The sequence below is a fragment of the Amorphotheca resinae genome (assembly GCF_003019875.1).
Source record: "Amorphotheca resinae ATCC 22711 unplaced genomic scaffold M430scaffold_13, whole genome shotgun sequence".
In the NCBI taxonomy this organism is placed as follows: domain Eukaryota; kingdom Fungi; phylum Ascomycota; class Leotiomycetes; order Helotiales; family Amorphothecaceae; genus Amorphotheca; species Amorphotheca resinae.
The window spans coordinates 955,805-980,699 of record NW_020194483.1 but is presented as its reverse complement, the minus strand read 5'-3'; the positions used below and the strand labels follow the sequence as shown (position 1 = coordinate 980,699).

General features: G+C 50.3%; 10 protein-coding genes across 10 annotated transcripts; 4 read left to right on the top strand and 6 right to left on the bottom strand.

Annotated features, from left to right (window-relative positions):
- Positions 1-68: 68 nt before the first annotated feature.
- On the bottom strand, positions 69-3,177 carry M430DRAFT_31472 (hypothetical protein; the record flags this gene model as incomplete). Its single annotated transcript, XM_024866040.1, has 10 exons — positions 69-542; positions 597-612; positions 667-1,249; positions 1,299-1,506; positions 1,561-1,758; positions 1,816-2,161; positions 2,296-2,369; positions 2,729-2,773; positions 2,811-2,907; positions 3,170-3,177. The coding sequence occupies 10 exons, from the start codon at positions 3,175-3,177 to the stop codon at positions 69-71; spliced, it is 2,049 nt and encodes a 682-aa protein (XP_024717189.1).
- Positions 3,178-5,315: 2,138 nt separating this feature from the next.
- On the top strand, positions 5,316-7,500 carry M430DRAFT_45700 (hypothetical protein). Its single transcript, XM_024867787.1, has 5 exons — positions 5,316-5,677; positions 5,857-6,055; positions 6,110-6,587; positions 6,640-6,710; positions 6,765-7,500. The coding sequence occupies exons 1-5, from the start codon at positions 5,433-5,435 to the stop codon at positions 7,395-7,397; spliced, it is 1,626 nt and encodes a 541-aa protein (XP_024717188.1). The 5' UTR covers positions 5,316-5,432; the 3' UTR covers positions 7,398-7,500.
- A 1,661-nt stretch (positions 7,501-9,161) lies between these two features.
- Positions 9,162-14,239, top strand: M430DRAFT_109575 (hypothetical protein; the record flags this gene model as incomplete). The annotated part of the gene is made up of 11 exons (XM_024861286.1): positions 9,162-9,482; positions 9,791-10,069; positions 10,172-10,564; positions 10,635-10,821; positions 10,957-11,109; positions 11,360-11,724; positions 11,849-12,510; positions 12,556-12,730; positions 12,781-12,861; positions 12,916-14,040; positions 14,105-14,239. 11 exons carry the CDS (start codon positions 9,162-9,164, stop codon positions 14,237-14,239), a joined length of 3,876 nt encoding a protein of 1,291 aa, XP_024717187.1.
- A 356-nt stretch (positions 14,240-14,595) lies between these two features.
- Positions 14,596-15,042, bottom strand: M430DRAFT_70024 (hypothetical protein). Its single transcript, XM_024869470.1, has one exon. The coding sequence runs from the start codon at positions 14,924-14,926 to the stop codon at positions 14,708-14,710; it is 219 nt and encodes a 72-aa protein (XP_024717186.1). The 5' UTR covers positions 14,927-15,042; the 3' UTR covers positions 14,596-14,707.
- M430DRAFT_189395 (hypothetical protein) lies at positions 14,741-15,943 on the bottom strand. Its single transcript, XM_024863989.1, has 2 exons — positions 15,522-15,943; positions 14,741-15,357 (listed from the first exon to the last, which is right to left on the bottom strand). The coding sequence occupies exons 1-2, from the start codon at positions 15,804-15,806 to the stop codon at positions 15,016-15,018; spliced, it is 627 nt and encodes a 208-aa protein (XP_024717185.1). The 5' UTR covers positions 15,807-15,943; the 3' UTR covers positions 14,741-15,015.
- On the bottom strand, positions 15,761-16,086 carry M430DRAFT_37530 (hypothetical protein). Its single transcript, XM_024867140.1, has one exon. It carries the CDS (start codon positions 16,064-16,066, stop codon positions 15,896-15,898), a length of 171 nt encoding a protein of 56 aa, XP_024717184.1. The 5' UTR covers positions 16,067-16,086; the 3' UTR covers positions 15,761-15,895.
- Positions 16,087-16,873: 787 nt separating this feature from the next.
- On the bottom strand, positions 16,874-17,590 carry M430DRAFT_23006 (hypothetical protein; the record flags this gene model as incomplete). Its single annotated transcript, XM_024864815.1, has 3 exons — positions 16,874-16,940; positions 16,989-17,167; positions 17,261-17,590. The coding sequence occupies 3 exons, from the start codon at positions 17,588-17,590 to the stop codon at positions 16,874-16,876; spliced, it is 576 nt and encodes a 191-aa protein (XP_024717183.1).
- Positions 17,591-18,593: 1,003 nt separating this feature from the next.
- M430DRAFT_109594 (hypothetical protein) lies at positions 18,594-19,372 on the top strand (the record flags this gene model as incomplete). The annotated part of the gene is made up of 3 exons (XM_024861289.1): positions 18,594-18,708; positions 18,759-18,853; positions 18,908-19,372. 3 exons carry the CDS (start codon positions 18,594-18,596, stop codon positions 19,370-19,372), a joined length of 675 nt encoding a protein of 224 aa, XP_024717182.1.
- A 568-nt stretch (positions 19,373-19,940) lies between these two features.
- M430DRAFT_129050 (hypothetical protein) lies at positions 19,941-22,071 on the top strand. The gene is made up of 4 exons (XM_024862089.1): positions 19,941-20,276; positions 20,336-20,445; positions 20,503-20,628; positions 20,693-22,071. Exons 1-4 carry the CDS (start codon positions 20,261-20,263, stop codon positions 21,719-21,721), a joined length of 1,281 nt encoding a protein of 426 aa, XP_024717181.1. The 5' UTR covers positions 19,941-20,260; the 3' UTR covers positions 21,722-22,071.
- Positions 22,072-24,084: 2,013 nt separating this feature from the next.
- On the bottom strand, positions 24,085-24,741 carry M430DRAFT_189320 (hypothetical protein). The gene has a single exon (XM_024863988.1). It carries the CDS (start codon positions 24,645-24,647, stop codon positions 24,276-24,278), a length of 372 nt encoding a protein of 123 aa, XP_024717180.1. The 5' UTR covers positions 24,648-24,741; the 3' UTR covers positions 24,085-24,275.
- Between the last annotated feature and the right edge of the window lie 154 nt (positions 24,742-24,895).

Genomic DNA, 24,895 nt, shown 5'->3' with positions numbered 1-24,895 from the left:
TCCTCGTGGTCGAGAAAGCAAAGAGCCAAACGGAGAAGAGATGTAGTGGAGAGAAGAATCTAGGTCTACTACCAGTGGGCATGGCCATGTCCAAAGACGCGATCTGAGCGGAACCAGGTCCATTGCTTATCTTCGTCGTCCTTCTTCTGCTCCTCTAGCCATTGCTCATATTGGCCTACTTGCGGGGCTATATTCTTGAGGCCGAGCCGGCCCAGCTCCGCACGAGTGAGCTCGTTCTGTCGCTCGTCGTACTCGCGGTCATAGCAGAGCTCGGGGGCGAGGCGATGCATATGCTTGAATCGACGTTCGTCCAGGGCCTCGATATCACTAGCGACATTCTTCTCCTCGAAGTCTTCAAGAGCTCGTGCGAGATCTGTGATGTTAGGGCCTTCTTCGTCCTCGAGCCAGCGGCGGATGATATCGCGCTTGATGTTCTTGTAGTGATCTGTCTCAGCGTCGAGGTCGTCGCTCAAGGTGCATCCTAGACACTTGATGGGTGGATGTTCTTGGTAGAGCACTCCGGCATTTCTAGCTGCCCTGATCTGCGTAAAAGAATAGAATATTCCCAGAAGATTGACATTGCATGAACTGCATACGTAATGCTGAACGGCCCTAGAACATCCCGTTAATAACATAGTATCAAAAGGAGAGAGTATTGTAACTTACCACTCCCAGCTTTCTGGGCGATTTGGGATCTTGCTCGTGAAATAATCCTCTCTGCCGTGGTAGTGAGGGAAGTCAACCGAGACTGCCAGCTTCACGGGGCGGATTGTCGGATCCATGAGATCCTTCAGCGTCTCGTCGATACGCCAGCAAGGAGACTTCTCCAACCATTTTCGAAACGCTGTATTGGGTCCCGTCAGGTCAATACCTTGGTCCAGTGCCTTTGGGAGGATACGTGAGACCAAGGCCCAGATAGCCAGGCGAGTATCCGCATTCCAATTGTCCCACACAACACCATAGGACCCAGTGTGGTATGCATATCCAGGATAGTACTTTGGGCCAACATGATAGTTGGGGAAGAAATCCAGGTAGACCTGGTTCTCTTTCTCGAGAGGTTTGTCCGTCTTGATGATATCCAAAAGCCTCATGGTATGTCCAATGTGAATCAAGGGGCATTTATAAACCCCCAACACCTCTAGGTTCCGCATATTTGGGATCAGCAGAGCAAGCAAATCCGGTGTGAGAAAAGGGATTCTGTGAAGTTGTAGGTTTTTAAAGTAGTCCGCGAAATTGTACATAGCGAGGCCTGTCCGTATCATGTTAGTATTTTGCATCAGATGTCAGAAATTACTCACACATGGTTCTGAGGCTCGCAATTTGTTTGGAATAGAGATAATCATTCTTCCCGTCCTCACAAGTGATTTCTGGTTCATGGCCCCTTACTGGACTTACGAGGGTAACGGACTGCACGTAGCCCATCCGATGTCTCTCTTCCGTAGAGCCGGGCCCCTTTCTGGGAAGTTCGCAATTATTGAAATAAGAAGTCGTGAAATCCCAGATACCCTGAAGTCAAAATATCAATAACCTCTCTAGAGGAGAAGATGGTCAAGGACTTACAACTTGATAAGACACGAGATTAAAAGACAAGCGGCAAGTGGAAGAAAAGTTGGCGGCATCAAAATGGTTTTGCAGCACGAGAAACATGATTTTCTCACGTATGAGATCATGCTCCAAAAGTCTCAACAGGGGAGACTTCTGCTCTGCTTCGGGGAGGAGTAATCGTGAACCGGGACGAGAATTGAAGGAGTAAGGAGCCTAGATACTTATTAGCAAACGAAATCCAATATTAGAATACATAAAGGAAATTAATACCACAGTAATTAGCTTCTTCGGAGCTCCCTTCCACGGCCAGTCTTCCAGATTTTCCAGCATTTCCTCTTTGCGAATTTGCTCTTGGGTTTTCTCGGGTACTTTCGAGCCCGGATCATCTGCCCAGGTGTAAGGTCGCTGGCCTTCATTGGTTGTTGGAGTCTCTCCCATGCTAGGTGTAGTCACCCATGGTTCCGTCCCCCATGTTTCATTTGCAATATCCGCTCGGGATATTTGCTGGTTCTTTTTGTAGGACTTCTCATTTGCGACATTTGCTCGGGGTTTTGTCCATTGTTGCTGATTCTTTTTGTATGTCTTGGCGGTTTTGCCCCAAACCATCTTGAGGACTCTAAGAATACAAGTAAGATAAGGAATATGAGAAATGGAATTGAGGGTTGAGGATTGTGGAGCAAGACTCTGGGAAAGTTGTGGAAATGGAGAAGGGCAGGGTCTGTGAAAGGGCAAGACTTTAGGAAATATTACCTTGGTATGCTTGATGCAGGAGCGATGCTGAGAAAAACTTGGTATTGGTGTCCTGCGTCTCTGTTATTAAGAATCTAGATTGAATCATGCAAGTAGTGTAGAGCAGTGAGAAGGTGTATCTCAAAGAGTGACAAGACAAGCAATATCAGGATTCAAGGTTATTGAATACAGCTCTGCTTGTGAGACGAGCAAGAGAGAAGATGTGCCAAGGAGTAAGTTATGAAGGGAAGGAATGACCTGATAAAGGTGAAGTACATGCATGAATGTGTGATAGTAGAAGACAGACAAGGATGAGTTCAAACTCAGAGCCAGAAGTAGTCAAGTATCAATGTTGGAAGGAGCACTGCCTAGGTAATGAGTGTGAAAGTCTGGGTAGATGACAGGAGAGACTAGAGGAAGGTTTGACAGAGAGTTGAAGTATTATACTACTTACTAGTGTTATTGCAGATTGATCATGCAAGAAGATGTAGGACGGTATCTGTGAGACGGTTGTATGAAGGATGGATGAAGAGTACCTGGGTAGGTAGATATGGGAAGAGAGGGGATGCTTTTTGTAACGACAAAATCCATTGCTGCTTTTGCGTGTTGGGGGGCGCGGAGTGGTAAGAATGTCTAGTGAATAGTAAGAGATATAAGCCGCACGCGCAGGTGCGTAGGTGTCTTAAGGAGCGTATGGAATTAGAAGTAAATCACGACATAGGCATACCAGACATCAACCACTGGAACAAGGTAGCCGTAGACTAATTGTGTTTAATTTGATGTAGTAATTGAGGGGCAATAAAATATCCTGTCAATGTCTCCCTTCTACAGATGCTTGCTATGCTGTCGAGGCATACATGCAACTTAAGCTTGTTGATGAGAACATCAGGCACACGTGATCATTATAGCAATATAATCAAGTCATATACCTTACCTATAAGTAGTAATGAAGAAATGCTAATGCCTGACAACCAAATTATTTATAGAAACTGGAAAAGTCTAACCTCAAAATTAGATTTTGAAGCCCTCATGCCGGACGAACTCGTCGGGTGGGGGAGCTCAAGATGTGCATCACGTGATTTGAGAATACATTAGACACTCGCAAGTTGCAAGAATGTTTCTTCCGAAGATACATTCGACAAATGATCTTCCCGGGTACTGTTGAGGCCATGGTTCTTCTATACGAATCCAATAAAATGCGACTGATACTAACAGTGCAGCGTAACCTCGGGAAAAAGGATTCGGCTGCGAGGACCAGTCTGGTGGTACTTGAGCGCCTCTGTCCAAGGAACAAAACGTCCTCTCCTAGTAATGTGCCAACTTGTTAAGGTCCGGTACTTGATTTTGTTGATACTTGTACGCAACGTACGGAGTACATATGTCCAACCAATAAAATGAATAATTAGCCTAGGCTGTTGGCCTTATCACGGGGGTGCATAGCCTGACGATCATCTGGGTGCACATGCCCACGATCATCATGGCATCCCCCATCTTTGAGGGTTGCGCCGGCAGTAGTACTGAACAACTGCCTGTAGAAGAAGAGCGCAACTTGGCAAGACTTAAAACCTACGTCGTAGTCCCGCGCACAGTAGTAAACGGTGAGGCGCACAGGGCGCGTACCGTTTGGTTTCTTCCGTCTTTACTACTGCGGCACTCCGTACAGTAGTACGGTCTTTTCCCAGTCGCACTCCGCGAGGCCGGGGAACTTGGTACAGCAAGGAGCCTGGCAGCCTCGGAGTCTGGGTCCTGCGTCCTGCGTCCTGGGGTGGTCCCCTACAGCAGGTGGAGGACTTCCTTACTGTACTGCTTACTACTGCAGAAGATTGCAAGATTTGGATATACGGTAGCAGTGTATAAAAGCAGTAAAAGCGCTCGCGGTGGGTGGATCTGTCGCAGAAGGAAATGAATGACAGGCGGTGGTTGACCCTAGCCTCTCTGCCCTCCAGTGCACAGACTCTCCGCTCCTATCATGCTGCCGACGAGCCCCCTATGAGAGATGAGAGTGTGTGCACTGAGTGGACGTTGATTCAGGGTTGTATAGCTTAGCCTAGCAACGAGCGAGCCCCATTGCTAATATAGCGTGGTCGTCCGGGACTTGCACTAGTACTGGCAGTAGTAATCCTTAGTACACTTAGTACGAGGCCCTTGGTAAATCGTAACTGGACTACGTCGTAACGAGGGTGTCTGACTGTGTATGGGAGGGTCATTGGTTGATGCAGGGAGACTTGAGACGCCGCAATCCCTAAAGCTTCCACAGAGGAGGATGCTATACTCGTAATAACGATAGTCCATTATTACACCGCACAGTCGTAATAACAAGCGCCCATCGTCTGTGAAGCTGGCGGATTGGAGGCTTCAAGGCTCAAGCGCCTATAAACCAGTCCAGAAGTTGAGGATAGGACAGTCGGTACTGCACGGTCAGAACTGCAGTCAGTCCCTATTGCTTCGTATTCGTCTCTCCACCTCCCAAGTTCCCCCAGACGAGATTGACGAGAGCTACTGTACTCCGTAGAGCGACGGTTAGACTGGTTGGCCGGTGCACCGGGGGGTGTGGGTTGCATGGGACCTACTTGTTGACAAGCACCCAGCAACGAAGATTATGCAATACAGAGCGCGAGTTGCGGGCATCAATTGTACCATGGCTCTCCGTCTCCTGTCTAATGGTGCGCCGGCGCTGCCAAGCTGCTCGCATGACCACTCGAGGCTTCTGGCAACGATGCAGATATCTGGCTGTTTTCCAAGTCAAACCCAGGGGGGCGCAGAACACTCAGGTAGACAACTCACAAGTTTCCTGTGTTATGCAGTAGGATCGGGAGCGATAGACGTAATACAGTAATTACGAAATGCCCATCTGAGTGAACGGTAAATCGTATTTGTTATGTTACTCTTCCCAGCGTCGCGCGCGCTGATCGTTTGATATTTTATTTATTACCCAGGAGAGCCGTGCAGACTAATCTCGTCTAGCGCCACCGCCCCCTTGCACCCCCAATAATAAAAACCACCTCGCGCTGAAACTTTCGATCCTTTTCTCTCTCTCCCATCCTTTTTTCATCACCCTTTTTCCCCTTTTTCCTCAAATCAGGAATCCTTTTCAGTTTTCCATCATCAGATACCCCTTTTCATCTTTCAGCCCAAAGGAACTCTTCAAATCCATCAAAATGTCCGACGCACCCAAGGTTGAGGAACCTGTCGCCACTCCGGCTGCAGCAGAAACTCCTGTCGCAGAGCCTGTTGCTGAGCCTGTCGCTGAAACAAAGGCCGAGGAGACTCCAGCTGCAGCAGAGGCTTCAACAGAAACTCCCGCTGCTGAGCCTGCTGCCGCCACTGAGGAAACTCCTGCGACAGAGGAAGCCAAGCCCGTTGAGGAGGGTGTCCTTGGTTACAAGGCACCTGGCCTGCTAAAGTACGTATTTACCGGCGCTGCATTTCGCCTTTCATCTCTCCAATGTAAAGAAGGGATAGTGATTCTGGAACCGGCTCACGTGTTGCGCCAAGCCCGGCGCGTCAAGGACGCGCGTACCGGGATCTCTGAACAGCGGCGCATCCAATAGAAAGAGAAATGCTAACGGCAATGCAATTTAGGGGTTTCCTTTTCCAGAAGAAGTTCTTCTACTTCGGCTCCGAAGCCGTTGAGTCTAAGCAACTGGCGAGCTATCTCCGTGGCGAGAAGCCCGAGGTTGCCAACAAGAATGCCGCCTGGGCCTCCCACACTGGCAAGGGCCTGTTGTTCTTCACCAAGAAGGCCAGCGAGAAGGCTAACCCAGCTGGCATCATCAACCTGGTATTTATCTTACTCGACTTGAATGACGCGCTTATTCTAACACCTTCATTCTAGTCTGATATCTCCGACATCACCGCAGAAGGCCCCGTCGTTTTCTACTTCACTCTTGCCGGCCACAAGCACACCTTCGAGGCTTCTAGCGCCGCCGAACGTGATAACTGGGTTGCGGTTTTGAAGACCAAGGAGGCCGAGGCGAAGGAATTGGCACCATCCGTTACCGAGAGCGAAACCTACAAGACGACCCTGAGCACCCTTGGCAAGCCTGTCGTCGCCGCCGCTGCCACCACTCCAAAGAAGTCTGTTGAGGTCAAGAAGGAAGAGAAGACCGAAGAGCCCAAGGAGGACAAGCCTGAGGAGACGACCGAAGTCAGCGAGGAGAAGAAGGAGGAAAAGAAGGCACGAAAGAGCCGAAGCGCTTCCCGCAAGCGGACCTCCATCTTCGGAGCCATCCCAGGATTTGGCAAGAAGGAGGAGAAGGTCGAGGCTAAGGAGGAGACTCCTGCCTCTGCCCCTGTCGCTGAGGAATCAACTGGTAATAAATGACCCTACTCCAGACTACATATTTGAAGCTAACAATGCGCAAGAAGCTGCTGCCGAGCCAACTGCTGAGCCAGTCGCCGAACCTGCCACTGAGGAACCTGTCGCAACTGCTCCAGTAAGCACATCACTAATTGCCTCGATTTCTGATCATCGACTAATTATGCTCTAGGCCGTTGAGGAAGCTGCCCCTGTTGAGGCTACCCCCAAGCCCGCTGCTAGCAAGCGCAACAGCATCTTCGGAACCCTCAAGTCTCAGTTCTCGCACACCAAGGAGAAGAAACCAGAGAGTGAGGCTCCCGCTGTCCCAGCTAAGGATGCCGAGCCTGTTGCCGAGAGTGCTCCCGTGATTCCGGCTGTTGAGTCGACTGAGCCTTTGGCTGAGAGCGTTGCAAACCCAGAAGCTGCCCCAGCTGAGGCTGCGCCAGCCACTAACGGCGAGGCCGCCGCGACCGAGACCACCGCTACCAGCAAGGCCGAGAAGCGCAAGAGCTCGCTTCCATGGTTGTCCAAGAAGGAGAAGGCTGCCACAAGTGACGAGGAGGGAGAGAAGGAGAAGCCATTGTCTCCATTCGCCAAGCTCCGTGCAACTGTCAAGGGCAAGTCTTCCCCAAAGGCTGAGAAGCCTGCTGAGAAGACCGCCGAACCCGCTACTGAGCCAGTGGCTGAGGCCGCTGCGACGGAAGCAGCCGCACCAGAGACTGCTGCCCCTGAGGCTACTCCGGCTGCTACCGAGGAGCCAGTTGTCACTGAGCCAATCCCCGCCGCACTCCCCTCTACTCCTCAGGTCTCTGCCACGGCCTAAATGCAAACCATCAAGCCCGAACTGCGCCGTTGTGCATTGATGGAACGATCTCATGATCTTCGGGAAACGGATCTCTTTGAAAATACCCCTGCAAGATTGATTGATTGATACCACTCTCGTTTTTCCATTGCTGTTAGAGTCATGTTACTTTGTTTGCTCTGCGTTGCGGGTGCATTTCTGCTCCGCGTTGATACCCCTATACCCAGACTGTCTTTTCGCAATCTGCCATTAGGGCACATATCTGTCACCTTAATACCTAATAAAACTCTCCTTGTTGTCTGCAAAATGCGATTGACCATGATGTGAACGTGCCCTTGCAGTCTGATGTATGCAGCTGCCGATGAAAGCCCAGGACATGGCGTCCTCAGCTCACCGAAAGAGGAGAGGCTTGGGCCTGGAGGACAAGCCCAGGAAGCTTGAGTGAGAGCAACGTCACGGCTTTGACCTATTGACGGTCTTCCTTACTATACTCGGTAGCACCTACTGTACTGCTGCCCACCCGGCTAGCTTACGGAGGACATAGATATATCACGAGCTCAGTCCTGCCCCCGGTACACATCGGCTCGGGTAAGTCGACCTTGCCGAGCCGACGTGGACCCAGCGGGGTTACCCCTGGACTCTGGGCTGTAAATATGCACCCCGTAGTCTGCATCGGGTATGGTGCTCAGCCGGAACATCGGCCGCACGGCGTAGTTGGCCTGCTTCACCCAATCAGCTTTGCCATTGCTCGCTTCTATGGAGTGCTGCTCCGGTTGCCGGGACTGGGCGTAAACTGCATTGGGCCCCATCGTCCCCTCCCCGCCTGTCATCCTTCTGTACTGTGCTCTCCGTATAATACGTATATCCACCACAAGTACCTATACGTACACTGTGGTATCGCGGAGACAGCTCCTCGTCATCGTCATCGACATCGACATCGACATCGCCTTTATCATCATCCCCATCCCATCCCCATCAACCCCCCCTGAAGCTGTCCAGATTGTCAAACAACTTCTTCGTCCACGCTCGTTGGGCCTTCCCACACGCGTCGGATTCCGCAGAGGCTCCTTCGAGTCGTTCCCCCCCGATGCGAGGGGCTCGCCGCGGGCAGTCGATGAATGTTGCGAACGACATCTGGCCTTCATGAATCCAGAGCCGCCAAGGGTCTTCACGTCACAACGGCAATTCAGTGGCCAGTCGTCGGATAGCGAAACCTCTGGCTCCAAAGCCCAAACTGCGTCTCCCATCCAGGCCGTTAGGGAGGTAGCCTTCCGGGCGAAGCAAGACATAGTCTCTGGTACATTAAGGGAATCGGGAGCGGTGGATGGAAATACTGGAGGTACCGCCAACACCTCCCTGATCTCCCCAGTGGGCATCATCGACAGCGATTGTGTCTGCTCTATTGGGAAGTCAGACATACCAGAGCCAATAGCTCCAGGAGAAAATACCATATTCCCTACCAATACCAGTATACAACTGTTCGATGCACAGCCAGTAGCCAGCAGCGATCTCTCCTCTTTTCGAAAGACAGACAGACTCGTCCACTCTGCGGGTTCTGTTGCCCCAAACTCGCCGCATGCCTTGAAGCACCCTCCCTCCGAAAACCTGACGGAGCCTGCTTCGAAGAGAAGGCGACCGCAGTTAATACCTCCACACACATTGGGATCTGAGACTTCCCCAACAGGCTTATCCCCAGAACCTGGTTCGCCGCTGCCATTCTCTGGCACCCCGGGACATAGGTCCATATCGCTGCCCGAGCTCTCGACCTCAGACGCTGTGGTTACAATGATAAACAATGTGCAGGATCAGTCTGAAGGGACCACTACACTGAATCTTGCCAGGGGCAGTTTAAGCAAAGGCAGCCCTCCACGTTCAACAGGTTCATCCGGGAGCTGGACATCTCGGGAGAACCATAACACGCCATTAGACCCAGACGTAGGGAATGAACAATCAAGCCTACAATTATTGGGAAATGTTGGTTTACTTGAGTTTTTGGAAACAGATGAGCGCCCCACGTTTGTTATAGACGTGGCCAATGCAGTCAATTTCCACCCGGGTGGCCCCCTGCAGATTATCTTCGCAAATGCATCTCTGCGTGCCCATGAAGTGAGTGATTTCTGAGTTTGTTTTGGGTTAAGACGCTCAGTGCTGGGCAAATCGGACCCGAGGATGATTCCTAAGCTTTCACATTTATTCGAAGGATTTTGGCAAGTCAACTCGTATATCAGCTGCTTGGCGAATTTCTAGCTTTTGGATCGGAAGTGCCATCTCGAGTGCGGTCTCTAAAGCTGTCAGAGAAGTTAGATGTCTCTCGGCGTCGCGTGCTACCCAGCACTGGAGATATTAGCTCTTAGATATCTGAGCAAACCCCGTTCGAGTTTCTATAGGGGCTATGGCACTGACATTATCTACAGTCAATATTTGATATGATCACAATGAAAGCTGGTCTGGACTCCCCTGGCATTGACGCCACAAATAATTTTACTGAATTCAAAGCGTGGGCCTTAAGCTTTGTAAAGAATAACGAATCCTTGGATGTCTGTCTCCCGTCCTTTCCTTTTGGAGGTATCACCTGGACTTGTTCAACGCTCCGGAAGCGGTTTCGTCTTATAAGCCGTACGAGTAACAGCGTTATAACCACCGCTAGATCAGCATCCTCGAACGGAGCACTGTCTACTCCGTCAACTCAGCGTGTTTATGGGCATTCTTCAAGTAATACAGCACAATCCCCTTTGATAAGAGAGCCTTCTGAGCCCCTAGAGCCTTCAAGCTCTTCCGGAGACGCGCGGCTGAAGTCTCCTTTGGATGCCTCTGCACAGCAGCTTGATTCAAGTTCACCAGAGGAATTGAACATGGCGAGTTCTCCTAGACAGTCTATACGGGAATCTAAGAGTGACGTCAGTGCGAATGAAATGATCAATGCCCAGGAATTGGCAGACTCGTCTTTTGACTGGACTCGACTTCGTGTGTCCTCTGCGCTTCCTGAACACATCCAATTTGCCCGAAGCATAGACTGGGCTGCAACGCCTCTTGGTCCAATCGATACCTGGACCTCCGACTTGAGAGCAATGTGTAATCTCATAATGGGAAGTCCGCATCCGGCAGCGCTGTATTGGGGCAATGAATATATTTCTATTTATAATGAATCCTATAAACAACTGGCAGGACAAAGGCATCCAAAAATGATGGTGAGCATGGCGTGAAATTGAGGAGCCTACCTTAGCTGCGCATGGGAAGGACACAGCTGATAGTTGATAGGGCCAAAACTACAAGTTCGCATGGGCCGAAATGTGGGATACTTTCAAGGATGTGTTTTCCAACGCCATACAGTTCGGTCAGGCAACCATGAAGGACGATGATTGTCTATTCCTCAAAAGGAACGGATTACTAGAAGAGACTTATTTCACTTGGGCAATAGCTCCTCTTGTGGGTGCAGATGGATCAGGTTCGTACTCCCTGAGTAAATTGCTTTGTCTTCGTACTTCATGAACATGTTTGGCGGGTCCTTAGGCCAAGGAACATGTTTGAAACTTTTCCCATTATGAAATAAGAAATAGTAGCGCTAACTCAATGAATAAAGTCGTTGGGCTTTACAATCCTGCATTCGAAAGGACGGACCGCATAATCGCCGAACGAAGGATGTTAACTCTGAGGGAAGTTTCAGTGAGGACTGCAACTGCGCGTGAAGTGAAAGGCGTTTGGGATCAGGTAATCAAGGGACTCGAATATAATGGTATGTCGTCTTTCATTGGAAATTTTTGCTTGCATATCTATTATTTCCTATTTCTCTTGTCGTAGCCCCGATACGAAGGTTGCTTGCATTCCCGAGCAAGCGTTCGGGTTATATTGGATAGCCATATCCTTTCATGCTGGTCCTCGCCAATAATAGGGGCCAAAGCTGCTGGTTTATTAGTCAAGATTTACTAGTATATATTATATTGTCTGTTTTTCACCTGCGGCCTATAGTGCTGACCAAGTTTCAGTATACGATCTTCCCTTCGTGCTCCTCTATTCCATAAGTGAAACCTCTGGAAATGAACCGAGTTCCATACGCTCTGGTTCGCTGGGAGTGGCCCCTCGATGTACACTCGAAGGCAGTCTGGGGGTTCCTCAAGGTCACAGATTGACTGAGAGCCCGCTGGATCTGAAAACGAGCGATGAGGGGCTTGCACCTCGCCTTCGAGAGGCGATGAAGACCGACGGATCTGTGCTTTTAACGACTGAAGATGGAACTTTGTCGAACGATCTTATCGATGGCCTTGAGTGGCGAGGCTGGCCTGCTCCTTGTCGTGCCGCGGTCATCCGTCCAATTCATTCTACAACTGGAGAGTCTATACTTGGTTTCCTGGTATGTACTTTCTCGGAGAAATTCCTTCTACTTTAGGTTGATGTCAGAACGTCACCTTTACAAGTCCCATTTTACTACTCTTGTCGTCTCCTGGTAGGGTAATGCTAAAACAGATATTTTCCAGGTCATGGGGGTCAACCCTAGACGACCTTACGATGATGATTATAGCTCATTTGTCGAGCTCCTCAGTCATCAGCTTACTACTTCAATTGAAGGTGCGATGTTATTCGAGGATCAAATCCGTCGGGGTCAGCGTGCGGCTCGTCTGGCTGCCCTGGATCGTCAAGAGCTATCGAAACAGCTCGATTTGCGCACTCAAGAGGCTGTAGAGAGCGAAACCAAGTTTACACGCATGACAGAGTTCGCACCCGTCGGGATGTTCATTGCGAATTCCTCTGGGGAAATATCATATAGTAACGATGCTTGGTGGGAGATCTCCAAACACCCCAGAGCAGACAATAGTGCCGGCACATGGATGGAAAGCATCATCGACGAAGATCGTGAAGAGGTGCGCACTGTCTGGAAGAAGCTTGTAGAAGAAAGGGTCCCTGTGACCCATGAATTTCGTTTTAAGACTTTGTGGCAAGATCGTAGTGGCACTCGAGGAAATACTTGGGTCCTCATGAGTGCTTACCCTGAGAGGGACGAGAACGGAAAACTTAAGAGTGTCTTCGGGAGTATCACGAATATTTCACAGCAAAAATGGGCCGAAGACTTTCAAAAGCGACGACTGGAAGAAGCCTTCGAATTAAAACGCCAGCAGGAAAACTTTATTGACATGACTTCGTAAGTTCCAATTGCTGCGTTGGAACTCTTAACTAACCTCAATAGACACGAGATGCGGAACCCACTATCCGCCATCCTGCAGTGCGCCGATGAAATTAGCACAACACTCTCTGAATACCGATCAAGCGATGGGGAGGCGAACTCGTCTCAAAAAATTGCAGATTTGCTGGACAGTAGCATTGATGCTGCAGAAACCATCTCTCTCTGCGCCCAGCATCAGGTAAGCGTATTTGACACGTTGTACTTCGATTGCTAACTTGCTTGGGACAGAAACGCATCGTTGATGACATCCTTACGCTATCCAAACTCGACTCGGCGCTCTTGATTGTTACCCCTGTCGCAGTGCAGCCGGTAAGTTCTAGATTTGAGGGCACGTACTAGTACATCTTACTGATAATTTCTCAGGTTGCCGTCGTCCAGCGAGCGCTCAAGATGTTCGAGGGAGAACTAGCTTCTAATGACATCGCTATGGAGTTCCGGATGGAGATGTCTTACTTGGACATGAATATCGACTGGGTCAAGCTTGATCCTTCACGACTTCTTCAAGTTTTGATAAATCTTACTACCAACGCCATAAAGTTTACCAATGGACAAGATGAACGAGCCATTGTAGTCACTATTGGCGCGAGTAGTGCACCCCCAAATGGCACTGATTCCGATGTCGACTACTTCCCAACCCGTTCGAAGCATACTGATCTGACCATTGACGAAGCGGAATGGGGTAAAGGTGAGAATATTTATCTAAAATTTGCAGTTCAAGATACTGGGCGTGGGCTCGACGAAAGTGAAATGGCCCTCCTGTTCCAACGCTTCCGTCAGGCGTCCCCTCGTACGCATGTACAATACGGAGGCTCTGGGTTGGGATTGTTCATCTCTAGAGAGCTCACGGAATTGCAAGGCGGCGAAATCGGTGTCTCGTCAGAGAGGGGAATTGGCAGTACCTTTGCCTTCTACATCAAAGCTCGGAGGGTCGAGCATATGCCGCAGCAGACCCCTATCCTCGCGTCTCTCAACTCCTTGCGCAGAAGCTCTACAAATGATGCCTCAGTCTCGTTCACTATCGAAAGTAGACGCAATTCTTCCGGCAAGCCTGTTCAATTATCAAACACATCTGGAAAGATAAGACGCACATCTGCGCTTACTTCAACCTCGTTTCCAAGTCTGCCTTCGGCTTCCACGCTGGACTATAGTAAATTGAAAGTGCTCATCGTGGAAGACAACTTAGTGAACCAAAGAGTCCTTCAAAAGCAGTTGCGGAACCTTGGATTCAATGTTGAGGTTGCGAATCATGGTGGCGAAGCGCTCGAAGTCCTCAAGAATTCACGGCTCTGGGCAGGTCGAGAGGAAGATGGCAAAGAGCTTGCAGTTATCTTGATGGATCTGGAAATGCCAGTCATGGACGGCCTAACATGCGCCCGCACGATCCGAGTTCTGGAAGGAGAGGGGACGATCATCAAGCATGTCCCCATAATAGCCGTGACAGCCAATGCTCGCCTGGAGCAGATTGAAAGCGCCATCTCCGCTGGCATGGTGAGTTCCCCCCCCCCCTTCTTTTACTTTGCCCCCTGTTTTATCTAGAACTAACCCCCTATAGGATGATGTCGTCTCGAAACCTTTCCGGATGCCAGAATTGATACCCAAGATCGAGGATTTGGTAGCCAAGAGTAATGATACAACTCCTTGGGGATCTATGCCTGCCAAATATTCCGCAGCAGGCTCTTCTACATGACACGGCCTTCAACAGCCGCAGCACGACTCATATATCTCATTCTCAAACATGTATATTGTTTAGTCTCCATTTCTACATATAGAGGTGCATCCATCGAACGACCGGACAGTCGTTTTGGGGGGTTGGGGGGAATCAAGGAGTTCCGGTCTCACTGCATTTTTCGGGCGTTGGGAATACCATTTTGGTGTGCGCGTGTTCCAAGCATAGGTAGCGTTGGTTCGCATTAGATCTGGGTCATTTTGGCTTCTGGCATTCGATTATATACATATATACGCTGTATCAGGGGATCGTGGAGGGTTTTATGAGTGACGAGATTATGATCCATTGGCCGATTATGCAATGAATATACATTTTCTCCTCCGCTTGTCTTGTGTTTTGGATATGGAAGATTGGTGTGAATATACATATACGTGTCTATATACCGATACTGTGTACGAGGAGAGATGGCTACGTCAAGTCCTGATACGTTTATAAGACCAACTTGAGCCCGTTATACTTGAAGCGGAGCTTGTTCGTGCATCTGGGCCGGGCCGCTGGGTCCCCTGGCCGTGGTGGGCTTCCCCACCTGCCGGATGATTTGGGTCCCTGGCAGAGGAGGCTGAAAGTGCAATACCTAAATTTTGCAAGCGTACTTGAATCTTGTATCCCAATGGCGCAGATTGTTAAGAGCAAGCAAGCAATACGCATTGCATTCTCTCCAAGTCGTTTCTAGATGATATGTCTCATAGCTTTTCCCTACGTTTCCCCCGCGCCGTCTCTTCCCGCTCAGGTAGTAGTCAAGCAGCGACATTCTTATCCAACCAATCCTCCCACTGCTCCGGCGTAAAGCTAGAACTTATAGAATTCTCAACGACGCCATCAAAGACGACCGTGGGCGAGACGTGGATGCCCTGCATGCGATTCATCTTCACCAGCACCTTCAGATCATTCGTGACGCCGTTCCCGGTATTCAGACTGCCGTCGCTGGCCGGCTTATCGCTGATCCACAGCAGCTTCAGCATCTCCTTCTCGTCGATGCCGACGCTCGCTCCCAGCTTGGCGAGGCGCTCGTATGTCTTGTTTCGCGTCTCGTTCACGACGTTCACGTCATAGAAGGATTTGGCGTCGTCGAATAATGCCTTTTTGTCATTTCAAACTCGAGATATTAGCTAGCTGTACCCTTTTCTTGCGCGCCCGCGGCTGGTATTGAGGAGATATGAGGGAATAGATAGATAGATGGATAAGGTAGGACCCGGGGGGGGGGCTTCATAAGTAAAATAAATAAAAATATCTAGGTACCTACCTTGCTGAAATCCCAAAACTTGGCAGGCTGCAGCTTGAGCACGGCGACCCCGGCCTCGTGCACGAGCGTCGATGAGGGATGCCACGGCTGGACCTGCTGCCGGAATAGAATCTGTACCTTGGAGGCGTATTTTTGGCGGATGAGAGGGAACACGGATGTGTATACGGTGTTGAACATCTTGGCGGAGAACGGGCATACATAGTCGAGGTAGAGCTCCAGCGTGTGCAGCGTCGGAGCATTGGCGGCTGAGAACTTCTGCCCGGCGAATTTGGGTGCGAGTGCCATGGTGTTGTTGGGTTTGGAGCGTTGGTGCTTGGTGAATGGGGATGTTGGATGAGGGTTGGAGAGCAGTTCGACTGTCTTCTATATAGCAATCAGATGTAGAGGTGACGTCTTGGAGGTGGGGTGGTTTGTTTGTTTGTCTTATTCATAAACCGGTCCAGGCCGAAGGCCCATGCCGTAGCTGACTGATTGATTGATTGATTGATTGATTGATTGATTGATTGATTGATTGATTCATAAACCGTTCCAGGCCAAAGGCCCATGGGGTAGCTGACTAAATGGGGTGCCAAACCACTAACTACCTATCTATGCCGAAGAGCCTCTCTGTTTCTCTCTGTTTCTCCTTGGAGGTGGGGAGGATGGTATCATCGAGCTGTAATCCATATCGTTATCAGCACGTGATGCATGTCGCATGTTGGAGATCACGTGCATCGTCTCCCAAGGAGTACCTAGGTACCTTACGGAGGTATACGGAGGTATAGGTTAGTAGTGTCTAGGTTCTCCGTACCTTAGACATGTCTATCTAACGGTTCTAACCTTACCTGAAGGAACTAGCATGTCTCCTAGAGAAGTGAAACGGTGAAAGGGCTGTCTTATCTTGACAGTTCATCCTAACTTGATTCATTACTAGCAATGACTCGGTTATCCAAGCCGGCTCTCCTATAAAGAGAACCGCTCAAAGTCTCCTGAATCATTGAAACTATCCCCGGAATCCCATCAGGCGTACTGTACCTGTTACCTATGTCTATCCCTAGGGGTTTGTTTACCTACCTGTTGGAACTTGACTTACCGGCCTTACCTTGAAAGGTGCAAATGTAAGACCGTAACTAGCTACCTATTCTTGAAGATTGAGTAAACAACCTGTCAATCAATCAACTTAAGGACATGCATGATACCTAAAGCAATAAGACCAAATGATTACAATCCATATACACGTTTCGTCATCGCGTCTCCTTCCAGTAATACAGAGTATAGGAATGAGAAAGTAAACAGCACACCAGCTTATCCTACATGGTATGTACAGAACTTATCCTGACAGCATCTCCCAATATCCAATAGGGCTTTGGAAACTAGGACTCGAAAAGGAACTCTTTGAGAACCGGCGACCCAGAGAACTCGGGATTTAGCAGTATGCAACTGTGGGGATTAGCATTGAGTCGACGGCTGAATGCTCCTTGTACTCACTTAAGGAAGTACTGCAAGCCCACCCGGCGATCTTCCAGAAATCTGGGCCGGAATTTTGATATAACGCTCTTTGGCGGTAGAGGTGGCATAGCAGCCACGGAATTGGGAAAGGTTTGGAGCAGCTTATTACGGAGATCGTCGAACTCTGAGAAGCGCTTTCGAATTCGAAAAGATCCGCCCTGTTCGACGTAACTGGTCAGCAACGACAAAGTAACTTGAGGTAGCTAGACAGGGAATCTCCAGCCCCTTTCAAGGGCTCTCTCTCGACTTACGTGCAGTGTTTCTACATTGATGTTCCAGACAACAAACGCCCCAATGCCTGTCCTACTTCCATTTACGACAACATAATCCTCAATAGATACGCTCTTTGCCCAGCACGCCTTGTTCTTTGCATCCTCCCCGTTGTCGTTGTCTTGCAGAGTTATAGCGCCAGGCGCGATCGTATCGACCGAGATACTAGAGAAGGATCTTTGATGCGACCAATATGGCGGGGTTGTCACTGGCGATGTTGGGCGAGGAGTGGGGGCAGGTTGTTGCTGCTCGGAGGGTGGCGTGGCCGTGTCGATGCCGAGTTTGGTTGTACCGGCAGCATCGCCGGTCATGCTGTCATCGCTGGGTCGTGAGGTTGGAGCCGGCTCCTCCATCCATTTGCGAATGGCTGCGATGGCTCGCAGAATTCCTTGGGGAGGCGGGGTTCTCTGGAGTTGAGGTTGTTGCGGGAAGCCAGGAAGCCAAGGGTTGTGGCGCGCGTTATTGGAGGGATTCGAGAAGTATTTCTGCTGTTTTCAGCCTCCCCTTTCCACCCTCTTCTATCTATGCTGCGTCCCCACCCAAAGCCCGCACAGTATAGTACTTCGTGAAGATGTTCCAACACGCGGTGGCAAATGGAATTCGGGGTCAAGGAAGCATATCGTCGGTGAGGGGGCTCGTACTCCGTGGCACTTGATGCAGCACAACAATCAAATACGAAGCATCCGCATGTGCACCGTTGCTAAAGATGGGGATCTGGAGGCCAAAACTCGATAGACCGGCGCACTTGAATCGCCAAAGCGCAGCGCCGGGATAGCGCAAACCTCCGTGGTTGGCTCGCGTGCGGTGCGCTTGTCTGCTTCGGGCTAGGAATGGCCGCTATGGCCGTATTCGGTCGAGTGCTCTTGATTGAGCCCAGACACCTCTCTGGGGATCGTACGCCGTAATAATAATAATAATAATACATAATATAAGAAGAAAGAAGAAAGAAGAATCACGCCTCACTCCTTCTCCTCCTCTATATCTCTGCTGCTTCCCTTCCGCAGTCGACTCACGCTCGCTTTGCCTTTCTGCTACAAGTGATCGATCGTTGAGAATCCCTTCGTTCGTTCTCATCACCATCTATCTATCTGCGCCGTTTTTCTGAGAGGTACATCCATTTGTCCCGGGTCTCCTTCACCGCGACGCTTCCCGCGCTTCCCGCGCTTCCGCAGTCCCCATAGGGCATTGCCTTCTTTCTTGCTGAGAAATCCACTGACTTAGCCCGTGGTGATTCAGTTAAAAGGCCCAAGACTCCAAGAGCTCTATCTCACCTCTCCACCGACTCCCTTCCCGTCAATACCCAATTCCGCCAACATGGTTTCGTTCAAGACCTCTGCGGCTCTCGTAGCGGCTGCCGTCCTGTCCCTCGGTGCCCAGGCTCAATACACGTACTATATCGATCCCAACAGTGTGCCCCTCTCCACTCGTAGTATGTTATCTTTCCCCTGGTCCGCTAGGTCTCCGGTTGACACTTGACAGCATCATGGTGCCAGTCACAAATCGCCTCTTGCCCATTGCTCTGCCTCCAGCTTTCGGGACAATCGTCTACCACCGAGTCAAACAGCTGTGACCCAGTGAGTGGATCCCGTGAACCTTCACCCTCGCACCTGATGCTGACTTGTTGACAGGCCAGCCTCAACTATGAATGTATCTGCGGCAACGGTCTAGCGCCCAACGCTGCCAATTACTCACAGACAATCCCATACTTCGAATGCACGGAGTACGGAAACCAATGCGTTGCAGGATGCAACGGCAACTCGGCCTGCCAGACCTCGTGCAGAGTTGACCACCCATGCGGAGCCCAGGACCCAACCAGAATTAATGCTACAAGCACTACTTCCTCCAGTACTGCATCGTCAACTTCCGGATCTGCGTCGGGATCTGCAGCTGCAAGCAGTGGCAGTGATGGCGTCCGCTTTACAGGTCTTGGAGGCGCCGCCGCCACTTCATCCGCTTCATCCTCGTCCTCTACTTCTTCCTCTACGAGCGACAGCAAGAAGAGCGGCTCTCAAGCGGCCTTGGACCTTGGACGCAGCTATGGCCTTGCTGTTGTCTTCGCTGGTCTTTTCGCCGGATTCGCCTTGGTCATGTAGAGCTGACTCGCGATGAAGGCTTCGGTCGGGTCAGAAACTCGGCCATCATGGATCTGATCTGGCTGTGATTGTTGATTGTTGGTGCGGGTTTAGCGATCTGGGGAATGATTTGTCGTTGCTTTGTGCTCTGTAGCTCTGTCTACCGGCGTGTTTTCTTTCTTGACATGGGGGCGTCCTGCGCAAATAAACTGGAGATAAAGCGGAGAGAGTAAGCACATGGCACCTTAATTGATAATGAATTGGGATCCGATCTCGGGACCATGCGTACCTGCGAGGCGGCGTTACCATTGAGTGTTGCATTGAGTGTCGAGTGGCAATTGAAGAACGAGATTGTCCAATAGCCATGCCCATGTGTTGAGTTGTAGTTGATGGTGTTTCAGCCCACCCTCTATGTATAGATTATCATAACCAACAAGGATGTCAGCAGAGGGTTCAAGACTTATAAGTACTGTTCCTATTCCTATTATTACACCATGACGGAATCCTGCCGGGGTCAATAGCAGAGCGCGATGAGATTCGACCATTTGACGACGACCCTGAACGCTTACCACGGGAGGTGACGGGACTACGCAGCAGCTCAGCCAGACTAACCGGCCCTGAACCACTAATTTCTTCACCTTAACTGTCACTCGTCCCTCGTCTCTCGTCCATCCCCCATTTCCACGTCCCACCTCACACCGCACCGCACCGCACCGCTATGTCGCGATAGCCCCAAGTAGCCCTTTTAACTGCTTATTTAATTACCTATAAGTCCTGTCCCCTACTATCCCACTGTCGCCAGGTCGGAGCGCACTCCGGCTGCCTCGATTCAAAATTCGGTCCCTCGATATCCTCCCGGTTCAGAAGGAACCTCTGCTCCCTCCTCCGGTCACCACACCCAAGTCTCCTATGGCGCCCAGCAAAAGCAAGTCCATCCTGTCCCCTATATACTGCTCTCCTGCTAACCGCGCCCTGGATTTCTAGAGGAGGCTGCACACGAGTGTGTGTCGGAGGAGGCCCTTGTCCATCTGAGGTCCTACAAGTACTCGAGCGTCGACAAATCCTTTATTTCAAACTATATCCTCAAGCACTACGTACGCGTCCATTGAGAGCATATGCAATGGGAAGACACGTCCTGACGAGTATTATAGTGGAATGCCTTTGTCGAACTGCTGCCATTATGGGTTGCTCCGAATATGGTGACGCTGATAGGATTCTGCTTCATCCTGACAAATGTGGCCTTCCTGGTGATATTCATGCCAGACTTGGTCGGACCCGTACGTTTCACTCTGCCGAAGTCCATACAAGTCTCACTTGCGCTGATTCTTCGTGATCCACTAGGGCCCGTCGTGGTTGTACTACAGCTTTGCCTTTGGTCTTTGGATGTATTCAACTATGGATAATGTGGACGGCAAACAAGCGCGGAGGACTGGCACATCCAGTGGCCTTGGGGAACTCTTTGACCATGGTATTGATTCTCTTAACTGCACACTCGCCAGCTTGTGCGAAACAGCAGCTATGGGCTTGGGTACATCACAAGCTGGAATACTTACCGCCCTGATTCCCTGCTTGCCTATGTTCTTCTCTACGTGGGAAACTTATCACACTCACACATTATACCTTGGTGTGCTCAACGGGCCAACAGAAGGTCTTATCCTCGCCTGCTTGATTATGGTCTGTTCAGGATATTACGGACCCGAGATCTGGACTCGACGTATTACAGACCTCGTCGGCCATCACTACTTCTTGGGATATCACGAGTTCTTTGGTCCCTATTCTGTGAGAGATCTCTGGGTGCCCATCCTTCTAGTCTCAACTTTCGGAATTCATGTTCCTTTCTGTGTTATCAATGTGATAAAGGCACGCAGAAGAAATAACCTCCCCGTTCTACCAGTCTTCATGGAGTGGACGCCTATAGTTGTGTTCACCTTTGCCATAGCAGCATGGCTCTTCTCACCCTACTCCGCTCTTATGGCTGACAACCATCTGGTCCTCTTCTGTGTCACCATGTCCTTTGTTTTTGGCAGGATGACTACCAAAATTATTCTGGCGCATCTTACCCGCCAGCCATTCCCATACTGGACGGTTATGCTCACACCCCTTGTCGGTGGAGCAGTTCTTTCAAACCTACCTCGGATTGGTCTCCCAGGAGTTAGCGCCTCTGTTGAGCTGTGGTACCTCTGGGCGTACCTTGTCTTCGCTGTGATTGTCTATTTCAGATGGGCATTCCTTGTCATCAACAGCATCTGCGAATACTTGGGCATCAACTGTTTGACGATCCCAACAAGTCAACAAAAAGCCAATCAGGACAGACTCAAGACCGCAAATGGATCTGCCAATGGCCATGGCCCCGGGAAGCGCGTGGATTAAGTGAAAAGGTGAAGGGGAGATGGGTGTGCAAGTTGTTCATTTCAGGATACGGGGTTCACATGAGTTCTAATGGATTATACGACGATTACGATCCGGTGAGGGTCTTTATAATTACCTTCAGGGGGGATTGGGCCCATGCATACGGGCATTAATAGACTACCCTTCAACGCAACCAGGATGTCTTTGGATGGTAAAGAAAAGCATGGCAGCATGGGACGGCGTTGTTATTAGAACAAGCTGGCGGCATTTTGACATGGTGTTATGTTGTTTGTTACTTGTACATACCTTCCCTACACTCGTTGTACAAAGAATGCGCATGCCTATAGAGTACTATGATAGTTCTTGTTCACATGGATTCTGTAATTGTCAGGGAAGATACTACTCAGAACCTACACTCAGGATAACCGGAACAGCCTCAATCTGAGCCACCGTCGGGGTGTCGATGGTGGCTGGGTTCAGGTCTTCAGGGTACATTCCGTCAAAGCCACACCTAAGCGAGAAATGTGTCTTGCCAGGGGCTCAATCAAGGCGCGTACTATACCAGGGGTCCTCCGATTGTTCATGAATCCCAAAATCTATATATCATCCACCCACCGGGGCACAGGGATACAGGTATTGACTGTATCACAAGGAACGCCCGGGTGCTTATTTTTCTACCCTACTCAAGAAGCACGGAGCCTCTGACGCAATGATCTCCATACCCCAGGAGCATAACCCAAGGCTCCAACTCCACTTCCACCGTGAACCCAGTTATTAGCTGCTCGCGGGATAACTCTCAAGCATCTTGCGACATTCAAGGTTTGAGGCCTGAGCTGCAGAGACTCGGCAACGCTGTGCCCTTGATCGACATCTGCAGGTCATAATTCCCCACCAAGGCTCAACTGTTATCTTTTTGACATCGGCAAGCCGCATCATGGTGCCGCCCTCCGCACTGGATACCGGCATCCATGAGCCGCGGACCCGTAGGACGTCCCATCATGCCAAACATGACTCGAACGTCTCGGTTGGAACTAGGGATTCCACTACCTCCACGCGGAGCCATAAGGAGTACCTGGATAGCCTAGTGCCTCCAACCCAGGAGGTGCTGCAGCAGATTGCGACGGCGCAGGAGCATAAGGAAGAGGCGGCCATCATGAGGAGGCTAAGTGTGGATCGTCCGCAGTTGTCCGAGGAGGAGAGGAGGAGGAAGGCGGCGGCGGTCATCCAGAGGAACTATAGGGGGCATAGGGAAAGGCGGATTTTGCAAGGCAAGACGCTAGACCCGAGCACGAGGTGGGCGGAGGCGGTTAAAGAGGCGAGGTATCGACAGATGACAGAGCCGCAAGCCAGGGCGAGTATGGGGGAAGGTGGTCCTGATGGCGGTCCTGGGGCGGGGCCCGGGAGATCCAACAGTCTTGCTAGGCAGAAGTGGAAGAAGGTCGGTCTCATTACGAGAAGAGCCGGGGGCGATGAGGAATCGGATACCAACAGCGAGGATGATCAGAGTGCACCGGAGGAGGAAAGGGAGATACGCCGAAAACGTCGTATGGAGGAGAAGCTGCGGAGACAGAAGGCCGCGAAGCTAATGGACCTGCAGTATTTCCTGGAGATGGTCGACCTTAAGCATCGATATGGGAGTAACTTGAGGGTATATCACGAAGAGTGGAAGAAGTCAGACACACAGGAATCATTCTTCTACTGGTTGGATTATGGCGAGGGGCGATTCATAGATTGCCAGGCGTGCTCAAGGGAGAAGTTGGACCGAGAGCAGGTTCGATACTTGTCCAAGGAAGAGCGGTTGAATTACTTGGTGAAGATCGATAACGAAGGCCGGCTATGTTGGGTGAAGAATGGTGCTCGTATCGATACAACTGATAAATTTAAAGACAGTATCCACGGCATCGTCCCAAACACAGATCCCACGCCTGCTTATGCACCCGTTACAGCAAAAGCAGTACCTGAGCTTCGGGATACATCCTCCGACACATCGTCAATCTCCAGTGGCTCAACAGATCACGGACGGGAGACAGATGGCGAGGGTGATGCTAAGAGGTATGCTAATACGGAACTTGATCACGCAGTGGGAATCAAAAAGGTCAGGCAGGTCTCGGCAGCCACCATCCTCAATAAACTCCTTCGGGGAACCGTCAAGAAAAATACCTGGATATTTGTAGCAGACACGAGCTTCCGCCTCTATGTCGGGATCAAGCAGAGCGGCGCTTTCCAGCACTCAAGCTTCCTCCATGGATCTCGAATATCAGCCGCTGGTTTAATCAAGATCAAGAATGGGCGAATTACAAAGCTGAGCCCCCTCAGTGGGCATTATCGACCACCAGGTATTTTTTGCTCCAAACCTTTTCGGTTACTGTTGTTAATTGTCATGTAGTCAAGAACTTTAGGGCTTTTGTCAATTCCTTAAATGACGCTGGAGCCGACATGAGCCACGTCTCAATATCTCGTTCTTATGCGATTCTTGTTGGACTAGAAACCTACATAGCAGGCCGTCGACGAGCAAAGTCACTCGTTCATAGAATTATGCACGGCAGTGATAAAGTTATATCCCCTAAGGAAGTCGCTAGGCGGGAGGAACAAGAACGCGAGAAGAGTGAGAGTGTGGAGAGGGAGAAGAGGTTTCTCGAGTTGAAACAGCAGATGGATGAGGAGGATGGGGAGCCGAAGAAGGGCAGCGCCAAGCTTCGAGACAAGCTTCATATTGGGACGAGAGTCTCAGGGCATGGTTAGATTGGGAAACCAGGGACTGGGAGCTGCTAGGAGGACGGGGGAAGGGTGGGGTGGAAGAGGTTGGTGTTGAAGCCCTGGGCACGGGACCAGAAGACGCCATTGCAGCAGACGCAACGAGAGATGCATAATGATTAACGAAGTAGAAGATAATAATACCCAACCTATGTATTTTGATACTCTCTACGACTATACAAAAGCACTTCATGGGTTTTAGTTACTACCAGGGATTGGTTTAAAGTACCTCTATGCAGTAGTACCAAGTTGGAGCCTATGGCTGCTAAATCAACTCTCTTGGGCGAGAAGAATTTTTCAAAGACCTATTACCTCTTTCCTCTCATTGATCACAGATAGAAGATGGGCAGAGAAGGACCCTTGGCAATTAAAAGGTATCAAATTCTTACTGAAACGCTACCTACGTATAGGTCGACCCGGATCCTGCCCGCCGCCCCCCCC

Bases quoted from the DNA above. Each gene is read 5' to 3' on its own strand.
- M430DRAFT_45700 (XM_024867787.1), top strand. From the start codon at position 5,433: ATGTCCGACGCACCCAAGGTTGAGGAACCTGTCGCCACTCCGGCTGCA. The intron at 6,056-6,109 runs GTATTTATCTTA...CCTTCATTCTAG, and splicing joins CAGCTGGCATCATCAACCTG to TCTGATATCTCCGACATCAC. The intron at 6,711-6,764 runs GTAAGCACATCA...ATTATGCTCTAG, and splicing joins AACCTGTCGCAACTGCTCCA to GCCGTTGAGGAAGCTGCCCC.
- M430DRAFT_70024 (XM_024869470.1), bottom strand. From the start codon at position 14,926: ATGCGTATTGCTTGCTTGCTCTTAACAATCTGCGCCATTGGGATACAA.
- M430DRAFT_189395 (XM_024863989.1), bottom strand. From the start codon at position 15,806: ATGGCACTCGCACCCAAATTCGCCGGGCAGAAGTTCTCAGCCGCCAAT. The intron at 15,358-15,521 runs GTAGGTACCTAG...AATGACAAAAAG, and splicing joins AGTTTTGGGATTTCAGCAAG to GCATTATTCGACGACGCCAA.
- M430DRAFT_37530 (XM_024867140.1), bottom strand. From the start codon at position 16,066: ATGGGCCTTTGGCCTGGAACGGTTTATGAATCAATCAATCAATCAATC.
- M430DRAFT_129050 (XM_024862089.1), top strand. The intron at 20,446-20,502 runs GTACGCGTCCAT...CGAGTATTATAG, and splicing joins ACTATATCCTCAAGCACTAC to TGGAATGCCTTTGTCGAACT. The intron at 20,629-20,692 runs GTACGTTTCACT...GTGATCCACTAG, and splicing joins TGCCAGACTTGGTCGGACCC to GGCCCGTCGTGGTTGTACTA.
- M430DRAFT_189320 (XM_024863988.1), bottom strand. From the start codon at position 24,647: ATGAAGTGCTTTTGTATAGTCGTAGAGAGTATCAAAATACATAGGTTG.